The sequence below is a fragment of the Mixophyes fleayi genome, chromosome 11 (assembly GCF_038048845.1).
Source record: "Mixophyes fleayi isolate aMixFle1 chromosome 11, aMixFle1.hap1, whole genome shotgun sequence".
NCBI lineage: Eukaryota > Metazoa > Chordata > Amphibia > Anura > Limnodynastidae > Mixophyes > Mixophyes fleayi.
Genome location: NC_134412.1, coordinates 7518606 through 7536906, shown reverse-complemented (window position 1 = coordinate 7536906; position 18301 = coordinate 7518606). Strand labels below are relative to the sequence as shown.

At 40.6% G+C, this 18301-nt stretch overlaps 1 protein-coding gene across 1 annotated transcript; it reads right to left on the bottom strand.

The window, feature by feature from the left end:
- Positions 1 to 10342: 10342 nt before the first annotated feature.
- Positions 10343 to 13854, bottom strand: LOC142106879 (serine protease inhibitor swm-1-like). The gene is made up of 4 exons (XM_075189919.1): positions 13789 to 13854; positions 13105 to 13170; positions 12197 to 12241; positions 10343 to 10734 (listed from the first exon to the last, which is right to left on the bottom strand). Exons 2-4 carry the CDS (start codon positions 13139 to 13141, stop codon positions 10361 to 10363), a joined length of 456 nt encoding a protein of 151 aa, XP_075046020.1. The 5' UTR covers positions 13142 to 13170; positions 13789 to 13854; the 3' UTR covers positions 10343 to 10360.
- Positions 13855 to 18301: the final 4447 nt, after the last annotated feature.

The window sequence follows — 18301 nt, the reverse complement described above, 5'->3', positions numbered from 1 at the left end:
AAGGGAAATGATGAGAGCGAGGATAATGTATAGTAAATAATGATAGTGTCTAGTGCAGTAGGGGTAAGAGTAAGGGAAAAAACACCAAAAACAGTGAGAGTTAGGGAAGAGAGAGGGAAGGAGGCAGCGGGTGTGGTTGAGAAGAGGAGGGAAGTGGTAGAAAAGGTGGGTCCCAAATGGAGGGGGCAGATGGGGATGCACAAATTAATATCACATAAAAACAAGATTTAGCAATACCCGCTAATTGGACAGTTGTTAATTTGCCTCTCGACGATGCAGGAGGGAAGAAAGGGGAGTAGCTGGGAGAACCCCTAAAGGTATAGTGAAGGGAAAAGCTTGGCTAGCCTTGATACAGGCATCAAAAACAAAGATCTAGAAAAAAGGTTAAGTAAGGGAGAGAAAGATTACGAGTAGGTAATCCTTTCAGATAGTTCCGGTATTGTGGTTAAAAAGGAAAAGTTCCTCAGGTGAGGAATCCCATAAACAGAAAAAAAAAGAAGGGATGAACTGGTCCCACTGCTATCACTCTGATTGATGGATCCCCAGGCCATTAAATTGGCCACCATTAATCTGTTCTTTCCGAACGAGCTTGCTACATGGCCTTCAATTTCTTTCAGCACCATTGAGGCTGATTTTGCGTCTTTGCAGAAGACTAGGGTAGGGCGCTTTGCAAAGCAAAAAGTGAGTGGAGAAGTAGTCTCTCCTATTGGTCTCTTGCGGCTGAGTCAAACAGTGAGTTGGCAGTGATTTTTATTGGAATGGCAACCGCTCAGTGGGATACAAATTGGTAGTTGTACGATTTTGGATATCTAACTAAACAGGCAAGATCTGCAGCTTATTAATATTTATGGGCTCTAAACAAAGTGAGATAGAAAATGTCTTCAGGGACATGAAGTCTTTCCTTTCTTTTAGCCCGTCAGGTGGTCTTTTGAGGTCGATTTCAACACCATCACTGGGTCCGAAAACAGGGGAGGCTTGAGGACCACCTTGGGCTATGTTTCCAGTGTCTCGTAGCAAAAAAACAATTAAAATTTCATGCCTACAATGCACTTGGTTTCCTCATCTTTGAGGGTACAGATGATGGGGAAATATCCCCAGTTAAATCTTTGGAGTATCAGTATGACCGATATGTGTTTTTGGTTCTGGAGAGAAAATATGGTTCTTACAAGAACTGCAGGAACTCTTTTGACGAGAGAGTGAGAGGATGGTATGATGAGCAGAGTGTCTTCCACAGCAAATGGTCGGTCATCTTGTGTGTTGTTAAATCCTTCTACTCTGATCTCCTCGGCAAACTGGCACTTAACAGAGCAAAGACAGAGCAATTTCTGTAGGAGAACTTAGCGGCAATCATGCTGGCTTGGATGACCTGGAGGTAGATAATGGTAGATGAAGTTAAAAAATGCCAAAGCCAGCTTGTCTATGAAAAAAAATCACATGTTCGTGCATGTTTAAATGTATAAGCAAGAGAGAGAGAAAGATATGAGATAAATGAGAGAGTGACCATGTGATGCTGCCTAGAGAGAAAGATGGAGGATGGGAATCCATTGTAGTGTAGATAGCAAGCATTCCCGAGAAGAAAGCCTTTGTAAAGTATGTGTGAAAAGGTTACTTGAAGATTCAGAGAGTTAAATGGAAAAATTTACATATATGTGCAAGTAAAGTAATTAAAAGTTGCAGGCAAAATGCATTTAAGGTAAGGAAAGTTAATGGAAATAGATGGACATATAATAAGAAGATATACAGAAAGATATAAGAAGGTAAAAGTTAGACAGATCTTACTGTGGAGAGTGTGTGTCCTGTGGGTTCCAGGTGGAAGAGAAGTCCCCAACTTCCAAGTGTGTATGTGGTGTGATCAAAAGAGAATTCTATTGCCTTATAAACCTTATAAACTTATAAACAATGGCTTATAAACCTTTACCCAGAATGCATTGCTTCAGGTGGGCCTTGTGACCTCTGTCACACCCATGCAACTGGACACTGCCTACAATGATGACTCACTGCTCTGTGTTCCTTAGCTATGACTTCCCGTCCTGTGAGCACATGTTTTTCCTTTGTTTGAACCTAACTTACTGTGGAGCCATATATGAGACAATTTCTTTGGTTGAAATGCTCTGGCTTTCAGCTAGTTCATATCTTAATCTGTGCATAAGTTCGACACATGTAAACAGCAGTGGAATGCTAGCGGCCATTATACGTGGCTCAAGCTCCGCCCACCGCGACTGCGTCATCAGCGGCGATATAGGAGCTCCTTTACAGGGTCTAATCTGTAGGTCACAGGATTTCAGCATGAAAGATATTAACAAACAGGTCTATGAAGCAAGTGATGTTTATTTGCTGAAACACTGGTTGACGGTACCATTGCTCAGGTGACAGCAGGCTCCTCCCACTGCGGCAGGAGGGGCGTATTCGGAATAACGAAAGGAGACTGCGGCAGAGTAAGCCCAGCCGGTTCCCATCAACAACAGACAAGGTGGCATATGCGGCCCATCCTGTCACACCTGCTAATTGGGCAGTTGCAAATTTTCCGCTCAACGATCCTGGACGAAAGAAAGGGAGGAGTAGCTGGGAGAGTCTCTAAATGTATAGCGAATAATTATGCCCCCTTCTACTGCATGCTCTGTAAATCTTAAATCACAAATGTTGGAGGTTGGAGTTTGCCATGACATTTAATCTTTTGCAAAATGAGCCTCCTCAGATTTTTCCACCTCTCCCCATACAAAGATGCAGGTTCAGTTTGTGACTACGTCTCCAAGAGCGGGGAGTAGACGTGCAAGTTAGATGTGCAGTGGGCAGACCAACAGACTATATCATTGTAATTGTCATTAACTAAGAAATGCAGAAACTAATCAAATTAATTGACTACCCCGTTATTTTCTTTACAAAATCAGTGCAACAGCTCCCACCTATCAGTTAAATGTATGACCCCATCCAGTGATAATCTGCGTGCAACAGCAGCTGCTGCTTCCCCGTAATGTTGTAACCTGTAATGCGGAACAAAGTATTTACCTGATGGATTTGGAACAAATGTGTCTCCGCTTGGAACAATAGTATGTACTTTGCATTTAAATCAGGAAGCTGGAGACACCTGTTTGCAAAACTTTCATAACTGTTATGAACCTAAGGGTAAATGAGATAATGGACAAGGTCTACAATCTTGGCCACAACTAATTCTACCACCGCACACATTTTTTTTTTAAAGGACCAATAAATGTAGAAAATTAGTAAATGTTACAGTGCTGGTAAGCAATGAACTAATGTCCCCAGTTGATATTAATTATTGGCTAAATAGATTTGCCGATGTAGTCACCCCTCTAACAAAAGTGCCAGATGAAGAGAAAAAGGTATGGACAGAAGCATGGGCATCCTGGTTAAGATTTCACCATTTGACACCCGACCTGTCCACGGGGCCTCTGCTGCTTATATTGGGCAAGATTACAATGATTTTGTGCAGGACAGCATCACCAGTGTCACAAATGTGGTTCATTTAGACACCTCAGCATTTCATGTACAGAGAAAAAGGGATCGATGTGCCAGCAGCCAGGGCATATGGCTGGTGAATGTAGCCAGATTATATGCAACCTTTGTGGTCAAAAAGGATCATCCTTACAGCAAGTGCCCATCCCCAGAACATAATAAGGTATCAGATGAGGAAACGTCACAGTGAGCAAATCAGTGGAGGATTCTATATTGCAATCGGGTTATTCGGCTGCACAGAGTACTGCCGACCTACAGCAGGAGGTAGTTGTTCCAAAGCCCTCAGTGCTGGTTCCCACATCAAAGCCTCCAGCATTAGAGGCCAAATCTGTCCACAAAAAGATTGTAACCCCAGTTCAGACAGCAGTCGTGGACGATTGGGTATTAGTTCAATGGGGGGGGGGAGAAAGATGAAGATTAAAACAAAAATGAAAGCTGATGACAAAGTCCTAAGTCATAGGTTCTCCTTTTCTGCTGATTTAGAAGATGAGGAGGAAGGTGAAGAGGAGATTATATTAGAGAATGGAAAGGTCAGGTTAAAAAAAAGTAAAGATCAGCTCAAAACCAAGGAGTAAAAGGTCACCAGTGAAAGCCATATTATTATTATTATTATTATTATTATTATTATTATTATTATTATTATTATTATTATTATTTATTTATATGGTCCCACAAGGTTTCCTCAGCCCCATACATAATACAAACAAACAGTGGACCATAAAGGGTACAACAGTACAGAAGAAGACGAGTTGTACCAAGACTCCAATAGCTCTAAGCATAGCTAGTACAATGACGTTGGAGAAGAAGAAATTGAATTGAGACATGAACAGGGCCCCCTTCCCTTCTAAGAGCTTACATACGAAGGTAGGGGAAACTAACATTAGGCACGAGAGAAGTAAGTGGAGAGGAACTCAAGAAGAGCGCGAACAGGAAATAGGGAAGAGGAGAAGCATGGAGAAGGTTAGCTGGTAGGCTTTGAGGTACAGATGGGTTTTGAGTGCCTCTTTGAAGGTGCTCAGATTAGGAGACAGATGGATGGTGCGAGAGAGGTGTACCTGTAGATGCTTATGAAGATTGTTATGTAAATAAAGCCAGTCTGCCCCAGATGGAGATAATGGTTCTCTTTAAGTTTTTTGTTTTTTACCCTCTCTGCATCTCTTCTTTGTTTCAATAATATCACCAGACAGAATGTGCATTGTTTTTTTTTAAAAAAAATAAAGTGCCTGGCAGAAGTAACACTTAAACTTTCTGTGATTTGCTTGCTAATTTATTTTCATATTAAAAATTACCGTCCAATTTCACTTTTCGATATGTTTTGAAATAGTCATTCCCGATGCCAATAGTGCCTCTGCCACAACATACTTGATGCCAGATTTCTTCATGACCTTTTTATATCCTTTTATAAGCTTTATTAAAGAGGAGTAATGAGTTTGGATGAAAGGTGCAGATCTTGGGGAGAGAAGAAGGGTTGAGTTGGGAGATCTTTTCAGACAAGGGAGGAGATGAATGTTGGTGCAGTTTTGTTTTAATGTCTTTGTAATGTTTTACACAAAATGCCAAATAAAAGTGTTTATTTGCATATATCGGAATAAAATCAATGTAAATTATGACTCACAATGCAAGGGAGTATGACTAAAATTGAACTGAACATAACAGTTACTTGCAGTGCAAGGCAAAAACACAGAAAAAAATCTAAAAGCAAAGTTCAAGGCATCAGAACAGGAGAATCTTCCAGACCCAGACAGAGGTCACAAGGCAGGTGGCAGACATCTAAGTCCAGGGTAGGCAAGATACAAGACCGGGAATCCACCAGCAGGAGAGAAACTAGCTGTCAGGACTCACTAGGATGAGTGGGTTCCTTCTGTTCTGCCTGGGATTGGTGGTATTTTACCCAGAGGCGTGGAATCTAACAAAGTGGAAGGTTTTCACCAGGGGTTCCCGCAAGGGAATTTGGGCTTGGCAGCTTCCACCCTGAAAGTCGCTGCCCTCTAGGGGAGTTCCCAATGAGTGTTGATAGAGAACCTATTACAAAGAAGCATGTAGGCACTAGACAGCCACAAATGAGTAGGAGTAATGAGTGATGTTCAGTGATAGTCCACAGAGAGATAGTAGGTGATTTGCAGCAGAACACTTGGAGAGAGATAGCGATGATCTGCAGAAGTGACGACTAATGAGTGGAGCAGGAAATATGTGATTTGCAGCAATATACTTGGAGAGATGACTGCGATGATCTGCAGTAATTACCACTAACGAGTGGAGCAGGTAATAGGTGATTGCAGCAGCAGAGCTGCTTCCAGGCCAGGAGTCTGACGAGAAGAACCAGCACTGAGAGGTGCTGGGAGGAGCCTTATAAACGAGAGGTAACCAATGGATGAGCGGGACAGGTGAACACAGGTGAGATGATCACAAGCGCATGTGCAGAGCTGATTGCTGGCCTGACAGCTGGGGAAGAAGCAGGAAATGATGATTGAATGATATTAATGTTACCGGGTGGCAGCCGTGGGTGAGCAGCGTGTGACACTAGCATAGGCCCGGGCCAGGGTAGAGCCAAGAACATGGGAGAGTTAGACTAAAATGGACTAAACAGTGTCCTTGGTTGCAGGATCAACTGTACATATCCTGAAAGTCCTTCTGCTCATGGTGTGCCAGAATTACTCCCCAAATAAAAACCATAAGAACTGCTTTAATAATAAACTGGCCCCGCAGCCATAATGAGAATAGAGCGAAGAGGGTCAAGATGCGAGTGAGGGAGGCTGGTGAAGAGAAGGTTACAGTAATCGAGATGGGAAATGATGAGTGCATGGATAATGGTTTTGGTGGTATCCTGAGAATGGAAGGGCTGGATGTGGGCCATATTCTGTAGTTGGAAGCAACAGGATTGGGCAAGTGATTGAATGTGGGTGACAAAAGAGAGGGAGGAGTCGAGGTGATACCCAGGCAGTGGAGTTAGGGAACAGGAGAGATGGTGTTATTAGCAGTGATGGAGAAATCAAGGTGGGGTAAAGATTTAGAAAGAAGGAAAACAATGAGTTCAGTTTTAGTTATGGTGATTTTGAGAAAACGTGAGACATCCAGGAGATGGTGGAAAGCCTACAGTGGTCGTGATACTTAATAGCAAAAGATAACAGGTCATCAAAATGATCACAAATAATAAATCATAACATAGTGTTCCTATGAGCCAGTAACTTAGTAGTATTTATATGCCAAGAAAATGAACAGTTGCTTTTAATTGATGTATTTTCATTGAACTGGTCTACTTTTTCTAAAGTTTTTATTATTTTATCTTTTTATTTTGCACCTCAGAAGTAGAAGTTGTTCATAGCATTGGTATAAAGATTTTGCTAAGTTACAAGGAGCTCAACTTTAGCACTAATTATTAGTACAACTATTATTATTACTAAAATATATAGTGTATTTTTTTTATTTTTAAATCTACATATTTCTGGGACCTTCTGAACATAGGAAAGTGAGTCTATCCCATTCTCTGGCACTTAAATAATCTAAGGTTTTTAACATGATATGAGGTGCAGTACCATTCACAAGCTGTAAATTGCAGTACCTGTACCAACATCACAAATGTAAATTTAGAGGACACTCTTCAGAAATGGAACAGCAATACTTTTGTAGAGGCTGATAAGAAACATGTCAGGTATGCTCTTCCTTACATTAGTCCACTTACTTATGAACACTGTAGGATGTCATATTGCAGGTAAAACCAAAATATTTGGGAAGTGCCTTTTTGATGTCAATAAACATAAAAACATAGAATTTGATGATAAGAACCACTTGGCCCATCTAGTCTGCCAATGTCATCACCTATGTTAACCTCAAACCCTATTGGATCCTTTGTTCTTTGTAAGGATATCCTTATGTCTATCCCAAGCATGTTTAAATTGCTCTACTGTATTATCTACCACCTCTGATGGGAGGCTATTCCACTTATCCACTACCCTTTCTGTCTCTGCACCTACTTCCCTCCAGTGTCCGTATATGTCCTCGTGTTCTAATACTTCTCTTCCTTTGAAGAATGTTTCCCTCCTGCACCTTGTTATACCTATGATATATATGAAAATTTCTATCATGTCCCCCTTTCCCTTCTCTTCTCCAAACTATACATAATAAGATCTTTTAGTCTTTCCGGGTAAGTTTTGTGCTGTAGGCCATGCACCATTTTAGTTACCCTTCTTTGTACAGTTGCTAATGTATTTATATCCTTCTGGAGATATGGCCTCCAGAACTGAACACAGTATCTAGATGGGGCTGTACCAAAGACCTATACAGTGGTATTATTACTTCTTTCTGCTACGGATTCCTCTCCCTATACAACCAAGCATCTGACTTGCCTTCCTCGTTGCTTTGTTACATTGTTTACCTGCCTATAAGTCACCTGAAACAGTGACTCCTAGGTCCCTTTCCTCCTCAGTAGTTTCCATTATAGTGCCATATGCTATATTTAGCCTTTGGGTTTTAGAGAATAAGATTTGTTTGACATGACCTCCCCCCAGTAAATCCATGCTGTAGGGGATCCTGAAAGTTATTGGAACTTAGATATTCTACAACTCTTTCTTTTAAGACTTTTTTCCATCCATTTCCCCACTACGGATGTAACGCTCGCTGGTCTGTAGTTGCCTCTTCATTACTTCTACTTTTGAGTGGTGGGACTATATTCGATCTGTTCCAGTCCTCTGGAATTACTCCTATAGCTAGTGACTAGTTTACTAATTCTGCTAATGGTGTTACCTGCACCCCTTCAAGCTCTTTTAGTATCCTTGAATGTTTCCCATCTGCCCCATTGATTTATCCACTGTCAGTTTTTAGAGTTATGTTGGGACCTTCTCCTCTGTAAATGTACTTGTGTGATACCCCATAACCCGACTACCCCAGAGTATATCTATATGTAAGCCTATGTAAATATATGTGTGTACATTAAAGAAACTGATGTGTGTTGCCACTGCTCATATACATTTTTGAGTGACGTTTGATCCTTTCACATATACAGTGGTGATATTAGAGCCGGACCATACTGCTAAATGATACATAGAAATAAAAGGGGAGAGGTTTAAAACTGAACTGATGACCCCTCAGGTAGTTGGAAGGAGCTGTTCTGGGAGAAAGTGTGGAGTCTCTGAGGAGGAACTGATTTGTTTTTGCTGGGAACTGAAGTGACCGGCAGAGAGAGAAACGTTTCCTCAGCAACCAGGAGGAGAGCACAAGTAGCTGTTTGCTGATGTAGGCTGCATGTGTCTGCAGAGAGTGAGAGAGTGAGGGGAGAAATCCTTGCTGAAAGAGGTACAGTAGGTAAGTTAACAAACCTTTTTCACAAACTCTGACCTTTACATTTACACCCTTGGTTGATAACTCCGTATTGGCAACAGACAGCAGTACTGAATAATCAGAAAATAACTTCCATGTGCACCACCCGTACTGCAGGGTCCTAAAACCAATCAGTAGTGGTTTAACAGTATATTATTTACTGTGCAGTCATTTTCTTAGAAACAGTGTTTACAATTGTCTTAATAAGTCTTTGTTGATTTTATGTCCAGTTCCTGCATACAAATGTTATTGATGTGATCAGATGTATTATATATAGTTTTAATGTTTTTGTTTGTTTTTTAAGTTTAGGCTTTAATTAAGTAGTTGTTACAAGATTGAAATTCTCCAACTTCATACCTGGGAACTTCCCCCAGAATAAATCATAATTCTTTGAAAATACCGTTGTCATTCGTGAGTTGTGGATAAACCTCCTTAACTCTCTGATATCAAGAATGGAACCAGTGTAGATACTCACCGTGGCTTGGTAAGGTGCGACTTACACCACCCTAAATCACACTACACCTCACCTGGGAGCACACTTGTATCTACCTCATTTTTATATATATACTTGTAACTTAACTGTGGCCCCTTCACCTCTCTTTCTGTAGTGAACACTGAGCAAAATAATTATTAAGATTATCTTAATCAACATGTCTCTCACTCTCTGTCGTTAGTCTTATAATTCCTCCTTTTGTTTTTCTCCTTTCACTTATATACCTAAAAACAAGTCCCCCCCCCCCCCTTTACCTACTGACTGGGCCATTTTCTCTTCAGCTTGTGCCTCTGCACATCTGATTACCTTCTTAGCCTCCTTCTGTCTAACAAGATCCACCTCCTTTTCTTCATTATTCTGAATCTTCTTCTATTTCCTTAAGACCATCTGTTTTGCTTTCACAAAACTTGCTACTTATTTTGCAAACCACACTGGATTCCTTTTCCTTGTGCTTTACCTTTTCCTAATCCTTTTGATACAAAGGTCTGTTTGTTTTAGGATTGCATTTTTTTTAATTTTCCCACCTCTCCTGCACTCCTTTCAAGTTCCTCCACTCTGCCAAAGAGTCACTTGCACATTTTTCCCTTCTCAACAAAGTCAGTGTTCCTAAATTCTAACACCTTTGTTAGATTTTTTTTAAATTTTTTTTGTCAATTTGTAGGCTTCATTGACAAAATTTTCCCTACACTTCATGTAGGCTGATCTCTGAACATGCTCATTGGGAATTTATTTTAGATCGGTACTCGGGTCTATTGGCCCATGTAACATCCATAATGCACCAAATTAAAGGATTCCTTCCTTTTAAACTCAGTCTAGCATCCCTTGTAAAATAAGGATTTGTTGGGTGGCATGTTGATTGGTCTGGGGAGATTGGTGGGGCAGGCAAGTGTATGCCAATTTTGGGGATGTTGGGAAATAGGCAAATACTATCTAATACTGACTAGTAATGGTTCTGAATCCTGATTCCTAACCAATAAAATTACTCATTTATAAGGTCACTTTATAAGAAAAAGTGTTAGTAGAATACAGAGATTAGAAAGAAAAAAAACTCAGTCCCCAGACTCAGCTTTTCAAAATTCTTTATTGCTCTGGCTTCCTGCATGGGCAATCCTTAGGAAGCACACATTCTTCCCCATTCAGAACGTACCCTGGCTTACAGACACAGCCTATTTTGCACATTAATGGGCAAGGTTTCACTCCGGTATCAAACATATTGTCACATGTCGTAGGGCAAGCGGTGCCACAGCCTGAGTATACTGTGTTTCCTTTACAGGACTCACACAGCTCCTTCGACACACACCGTCCTGAATCATCCGGTAGGTAGTCCTTCGTGCAGAAACAGCCAGGGACACACTGATCGGTACAGATAGAAGGTACGTCGTGGTGGCTACAGTTTGTAGGACAGCCACTTCCACATGTAAGATATTCTTTGTTCTCTTCACACGTAATTGGGCCTATAAAAATAAAATAACAAAAGGGCTGTAGTCAAACAAAAAGGCATTGTAGACCAAAAATTCAATTTCTCTCCAATGGGGACCAAGAGAACACACACACATATCTATAATATAAAAGCCTAGTGGCGTGTGTTAGTCTGTGTGTGAAAAAAAAAACAAGCTGCAGCGCCTCCTGCTGGGCGGAGTTATACACTGACCTACTAAATTCTTAGCATTATCTAATATCTAATATATAAATGCTTAGTGGCGTCTGTCTGTCTGTGTGTGTGTGGAAAAAAAAACCCAAGTTGCAGCGCCACCTGCTGGGCGGAGTTATACACTGACCTACTAAATTCTTAGTGTGTGTGGGGAAAAAAATTCAAAAAGGGCTGAAATTTGGTAGGGCTCAAACTCATTTTCGTGAGGTAATTTTACCTCATGAACACACATGTGTAGAGGCGTGCGTTAGTGTGTGTGTGTGTGTGTGTGTGGGTGTGTGTGGGTGGGTGTGTGTGGGGAAAAAACTATTTTCTCAGAAAGGACTCATCCAATTGACCTGAAATTTGGTATACTGACATTATTTGACAAAAAAATTAGAATAGTTAAGTCAGTTAACGTCCATCATTCCCCCCTTCCCCCCGTGGGAGGGGTAGTAAAGGCTAAATTTACGCGTTGAGGGGTCAAACTCATTTTCGTGAGGTCATTTTACCTCATGAACACACATTAAAAAGGCCGCTTGCATCGGGAAGTAACGCTCTTCCCCTGAGGAGGCCTGGGCTAGGCCCAAATGCATGACAAGAACCTTTTTAAGACCTTAAGTAGCTTGATTTGACTAGAATGCATGAGTATCATGCACAGGTTAACTTGTGTGTGTGTGTGTGTGTGTGTGTATATATATATATATATATATATATACACAAATACACTACACACCACCTGTTAAGGATATTAAATTGTAACATTTACAATGACATAGGCAATATTACATATATGTATGTATATTATCTCATACTTAATTGAATTGTAGGTTTAAAATTTCCCTTTGCTAAATGTGTCTAGTATGGAGGAATCTACTGTATAGGATAGACATAGTTTTTTGTTATCTCTGACAAGCTAATAGGTTGTATCTGCTTCCTCTTTGCAGGTTCTCTTGTACATTATTGAACATTTCACGACCTGTTTATTTCCCCAATTACCATCGAATTTGCAAATCTTCTGTGATTAGATCACTCCCTCAAGTTATTGTAATTGTGAGAAAATAACCATACTCCGTAAGATTAACAGGACCGCTCAGAGAAGAGAGATCTAACAAGAAAATGTTTATAGATATATCCCGTTGTATTTAAATGAGTCAAATAGAAATTGAATAATTACAAAAATATATACAGAGTCTGTGAAAGAATATAACACTATTTTAAATGTTTTATGTTATTGCAAAGACTAGAAAATACGTTAACGTAGCATTATAGGGCACAATCCTTACATTCTGAATTAGCTGTTACTGCATTTAACAGCACGAAGGTCACACCTGCAAAACAGAAACTTTTATAAGATATTTGGTTACAGAATGAGGACAATGAACAGGCTGTTAATTATGATAACTGATTTAAAATTAAGTCCTACCACCATCACCAATGAAATAAAAAGTGATCTACAGCAAACATAACATTCAGGCTCTTTTGCATAATGTTAGTCGTCCTTCAATACGCTCCACCCTGTGCAGTCACCCACATGGGAATACAAAGCCACAAATAACTTTAACAAAAGAGAAAATAGAGGGGGCGCAGACAGTGAGAGGATAGAGAAGGGAAGGCCAATAATAATAATATATACAACGTTCCCAATACATGAACATGTAATCAAAGTTATTACAACACATACAATACAGTAAATTATAAAAAAATAGAATTATTCTTATCAAAGATATACTTCCAACATTACATTGCTAAAGTAAAAACATAAATATGCTTTCCTTGGAGGATAGACACTGATGTAAAAATTAATAGCCAAGTAATAGATTTAAGACCCCTGTAAAAAAATAGCCAGATGGCATAATGCCTGTGAGCTGACACTAGGGAGCAGTGTAGAGAAAAGAAAAGTCGAAATCATCAATTTTACTATGATCAATAGAAATCAAACTTACCTGCAGCATTTCCCAGCCGTTAATTTGCAGCGTCTTCAGACTTCTACTCAATGCTTAATAGTAATATATATATATATATATATATATATATATATATATATATATATGTGTGTGTGTGTATACAGACATTGGGCAGATATATATACTATATGCATTAAGTGAAAATAAGGCACCTAAATCTCTCTCTATTTCAAATGTCCCCTTTTAAACCACATAACTGAAAGGTATTATCACACATATGAACTCACCAAGAGTCATCAGTTGGTGCATAAATGTCGTTGCCATCTTTAAAAGATATTTGCTTGATCCGTTTACTTCATAGGGAGTGAGAGATTGTAAGAGTTAGTGTTTGAGAAACTGTACAATGTATTTAGATATTGAAAACATCACCCAGACATCATAACAACACAGAGCTCCCACAAAGTGACCAGTCGAGGGAGACATAACACCATTGTATATAGATGCACACTTAACAGATTTCCAAATGCAAAGAAGCATTAGACATAGCGTAAAATATACAACTGAAAACAGCACAAGGCTATAAAACAAACATTAAGACCTAGGTAAATTGAATTTATTTAATTAAGGAAGCAGACAGATACCGTTAGAAGGCAATGGAGAGAATATCAGGAAAATTATGAACAAATAGGAAACCGGGAAGTAAAGGAAGACAGGAGTCATTGTTATATAAATCATATATAATATACTTGTGTGTATGTCTAGAAATAAAAATGTTTGCAGCAAAGTACAATTTGTTTTTAAACAATAAACCTTGTGTAAATATAAACATCTAGAGCATTCATCCATTTTAATGGTCCATTTGCTTTACATTAACATGAATCATTAAAAACAAACTTATCAGAAATATTTTTGATAATATTTGTATTTAAATTAAATAAATGAAGTTAGTAGTTCTGCAATGCAGCACATACCTGTGTGATAAATCCTGTGTGTTCTTCTGCTGCTAAGTGTACAGAATTATATAGGATGTAGGAAGGAGGATGTGTTCGGTCCTGTGTTTAGGTACCGCTGTGTAACTTGCCGATGGTATTTCCGTGTATTGCAAAAAAGATGCTGGTGCCAATTTTATGATTATGTCACGTTGTGAAATTAATAAATCACATCACCCAGAAATATGAAAAATACGCACTAGCTCTATAGTTACACTAGTGACTACTTGTACGGTTATACTCAGGACCACCATAACAATTCATGGGGCCAACTCTGCACCTAAAAACTAAACCCCACACAATGCAGAACATGCACAATTTGATAAAGATTAATAGTTTTATACTATTTTTACTAAAAACACAGATTTCTAACTAAACATGCCACCAAAACTCTTATCCATTCTCTCAACATCTCCCGTCTTGACTACTGCAACCTCCTGCTATCCGGCATTCCTGACACTCATATAGCCAGACTTCAACCCATCCTAAATGCTGCTGCAAGATGGATCTTCCTCTCTCACCGTTCCACATCTGCTGCACCACTTTGTAAATCCCTACACGGGCACCCTGTGTACTCCAGAATTAGATTCAAATTACTCACCCTTACCCTCAAACCATCAACATCGCTACCCTTGCATACATCTCAAATCTGAGATCAAAATACTTCCCCTCCCACCCTCTTAGATCTACCTCTGACCTGCGCCTTGTCTAGTCTCTGATAACCACCTCTCACTCTCACCTACAAGACTTCTCCCGTGCTGCTCCCCACTTATGGAATTCCCTACCACGCTCAATCAGACTTTCCTACAGCCTTCAAATCTTTAGACGCTTTTGAAAACCCATATATTATTTTAGGGGTGACCTTATCCCAGATAATAGTATTCCCACTAATGCACCCCCACAACTGTCCCAACCTCCACTTTGAACCATATTTTTAGGATCTCAATGCTCAGATCCAAAGGTTCAGCAGAGGGATTGGAGCATTTGCCTTCACCTCATGGCATTTTCTCCAGGCTGATGTACATCATGCCCAGGATCAATAAGAACCAATGAACACTCAATCATAACTCTGAATAACCTCTGAACTTCAGGTCAGCAAAGTGAAGGCACCAGGAGTATCAGAAGGGGACCGACAGTAACTGGTTTAGCTGATTGGACAGTGTGCTGCAGAGGGGCAACTGGGAGGGGGCTCTTAAAAATAAATGTCTGGCAGATGGAGTATCGGAGCAACATGTAGCTGGGAAATGGGAGGTTTCAGAGCAATGATTTCATCAGTCATCAGCACCCTGAGCTGGCGGTAACAGAACTAATACTGTGGTGGTACACGGCTTCACCCTACAATGGCGTGAGAAAGTGGAGGTGCACACCAACAATACACATTGGGGAATGTTCTGATGCAGTAAGAGTATAGTAAGAGATCAGGAGTACCAGCCCAGGTACACCAGCAACGAGGTACGCTAGCAGCGTCAGTTACCCAGAAGAAATGTGGTTCTGAGTGCCCTAAAAGAGCTCAGTGGTGGCAGCAGGCTCCTCCCACTGCGGCAGGAGGGGTGTATTCGGAATATCGAAAGGGGACTGTGGCTGAGTAAGCCCAGCTGCTTACCAGCAACAACAGACAAGGTGGCATAGGCGGTCCATCCTGTCACACCCGCTAATTGGGCAGTTGCTAATTTTCCTCTCAACGATCCTGGAGGAAAGAAATTGGGGAGTAGCTGGGAGAGTCCCTAAATGTATAGCAAATAATTATGCCCCCTTCTCCTGCATGCTCTGTGAATCTCATATCACAAATGTTAGAGGTTGGAGTTTGCTGTTACATTTACACTTTTGCAAAATGAGCCTCCTCAGATTTTATTTACAAAATCAGTGCAACAGCTCCCACCTATCAGTTAAATGTATGACCCCATCCAGTGATAATTTGCGTGCAACAGCAGATACTTCCCCGTAATGTTGTAACCTGTAATGCAGAACAAATTATTTACCTGATGGATTTGGAACAAATGTATCTCCGCTTGGAACAGTAGTATGTACTTTGCATTTAAATCAGGAAGCTGGAGACATCTGTTTGCAAAACTTTCATAACGGATATTAGCCTAAAGTTAAATGATTTAGACACCTCAGCATTACATATACAGAGTTTGATGTCAGCAGCATATGACTGGTGAATGTGGCCAGATTATATGCAACCTTTGTGGTCAAAAGGGTCCCCCTTACAGCAAGTGCACATTCACAGAACATAATAAGGTATCACATGAGGAGGTGATCACAGTGAGCAAATCAGTGGAGGATTCTATATTGCAATCGGGTGATTCGGCTGCACAGAGTACTGCCAACCTACAGCAGGAGGTAGTTGTTCCAAAGCCCTCAGTGCTGGTTCCCACATCAAAGCCTCCAGCATTAGAGGCCAAATCCGTCCACAAAAAGTTTGAAACCCTGGATCAGATAGCAGTCACAGAAAATTGGGTATTAGTGCAAGGGGGGAGGGAGCGGAAGAACGATGAAGATTAAAACAAAAGTGAAAGCTGATGACAATGTCCTAACTAATAGGCTCCTCTTTTCAGCTGATTTAGAAGATGAAGAGGAAGGTAAAGAGATTATATTAGAGAATGGAAGGGTCAGGTTAAAAAAAAAAATAAAGATCAGCTCTAAACCAAGAAGGAAAAGGGCCCAAGTGAAAGCCAGATTATTATTATTATAATTCTTAATTTATATGGTCCCACAAGGATTCCTCAAAGCCATACAAACGAACAGTGGACCAAAAATGGTACAACAGTACAGAACAAGATAAGTAGAACCAAGACTCTAATAGCTCCAAGCATAGCTAGTACAATGACGTTGGAGAAGAAGAAATGGAATGGAGTCAGAAGGGAAGAGGGCCCTGTTCATAAGAGCTTACATTCTAAAGGTAGGGGAAACTAACATCAGGCACAAGAGGAGTAAGTGGAGGGGAGCTCAAGAGGAGCGTGAACAGGAAATAGGGAGGAGGAGAAGCATGGAGGTTAGCTGGGTTGCTGGTAGGCTTTGAGGAACAGATGGGTTTTGAGTGTCTCTTTGAATGTGCTTAGAATAGGAGACAGATGAATGGTGCGAGGGAGGTTGTTCCAGTAGAGGGGGGCAGCACGGGAGAAACCTTGATTTCTGGTGTGGGGTGAGGCTGGTGAGAAGGTTACAGTAATCAAGACGGGAAATGATGAGAGCGAGGATAATGTATAGTAAATAATGATAGTGTCTAGTGCAGTAGGGGTAAGAGTAAGGGAAAAAACACCAAAAACAGTGAGAGTTAGGGAAGAGAGAGGGAAGGGGGCAGCGGGTGTGGCGATATGTAGGAAGTGGTTGAGAAGAGAAGGGAAGTGGTAGAAAAGGTGGGTCCCAAATGGAGGGGGCAGATGGGGATGCACAAATTAATATCACATAAAAACAAGATTTAGCAATACCCGCTAATTGGACAGTTGTTAATTTGCCTCTCGACGATGCAGGAGGGAAGAAAGGGGAGTAGCTGGGAGAACCCCTAAAGGTATAGTGAAGGGAAAAGCTTGGCTAGCCTTGATACAGGCATCAAAAACAAAGATCTAGACAAAAGGTTAAGTAAGGGAGAGAAAGATTACGAGTAGGTAATCCTTTCAGATAGTTCCGGTATTGTCGTTAAAAAGGAAAAGTTCCTCAGGTGAGGAATCCCATAAACAGAAAAAAAAAGAAGGGATGAACTGGTCCCACTGCTATCACTCTGATTGATGGATCCCCAGGCCATTAAATTGGCCACCATTAATCTGTTCTTTCCGAACGAGCTTGCTACATGGCCTTCAATTTCTTTCAGCACCATTGAGGCTGATTTTGCATCTTTGCAGAAGACTAGGGTAGGGCGCTTTGCTAAACATCACAAAGCAAAAAGTCAGTGGAGAAGTAGTCTCTCCTATTGGTATCTTGCGGCTGAGTCAAACGGTGAGTTGGCAGTGATTTTTATTGGAATGGCAACCACTCAGTGGGATACAAATTGGTATTTGTACGATTTTGGATATCTAACTAAACAGGCAAGATCTGCAGCTTATTAATATTTATGGGCTCTAAACAAAGTGAGATAGAAAATGTCTTCAGGGACATGAAGTCTTTCCTTTCTTTTAGCCCGTCAGGTGGTCTTTTGAGGCGATTTCAACACCATCACTGGGTTCGAAAACAGGGGAGGCTTGAGGACAACCTTGGGCTATGTTTCCAGTGTCTCGTAGCAAAAAAACAATTAAAATGTCATGCCTACAATGCTCTTGGTTTCCTGATCTTTGAGGGTACAGATGATGGGGAAATATCCCCAGTTAAATCTTTGGAGTATCAGTATGACCGATATGTGTTTTTGGTTCTGGAGAGAAAATATGGTTCTTACAAGAACTGCAGGAACTCTTTTGACGAGAGAGTGAGAGGATTGTATGACGAGCAGGGTGTCTTCCACAGCAAACGGTTGGTCATCTTGTGTGTTGTTAAATCCTTCTACTCTAATCTCCTCGGCAAA

Excerpts from the sequence above, each read along its gene's own strand:
- LOC142106879 (XM_075189919.1), bottom strand. The coding sequence starts at position 13,141 with ATGGCAACGACATTTATGCACCAACTGATGACTCTTG. Across the intron at positions 12,242-13,104 it reads GCACCAACTGATGACTCTTG|GTGTGACCTTCGTGCTGTTA; the intron begins GTGAGTTCATAT and ends TCTGTTTTGCAG. Across the intron at positions 10,735-12,196 it reads AGTAACAGCTAATTCAGAAT|GCCCAATTACGTGTGAAGAG; the intron begins GTAAGGATTGTG and ends TTATTTTTATAG.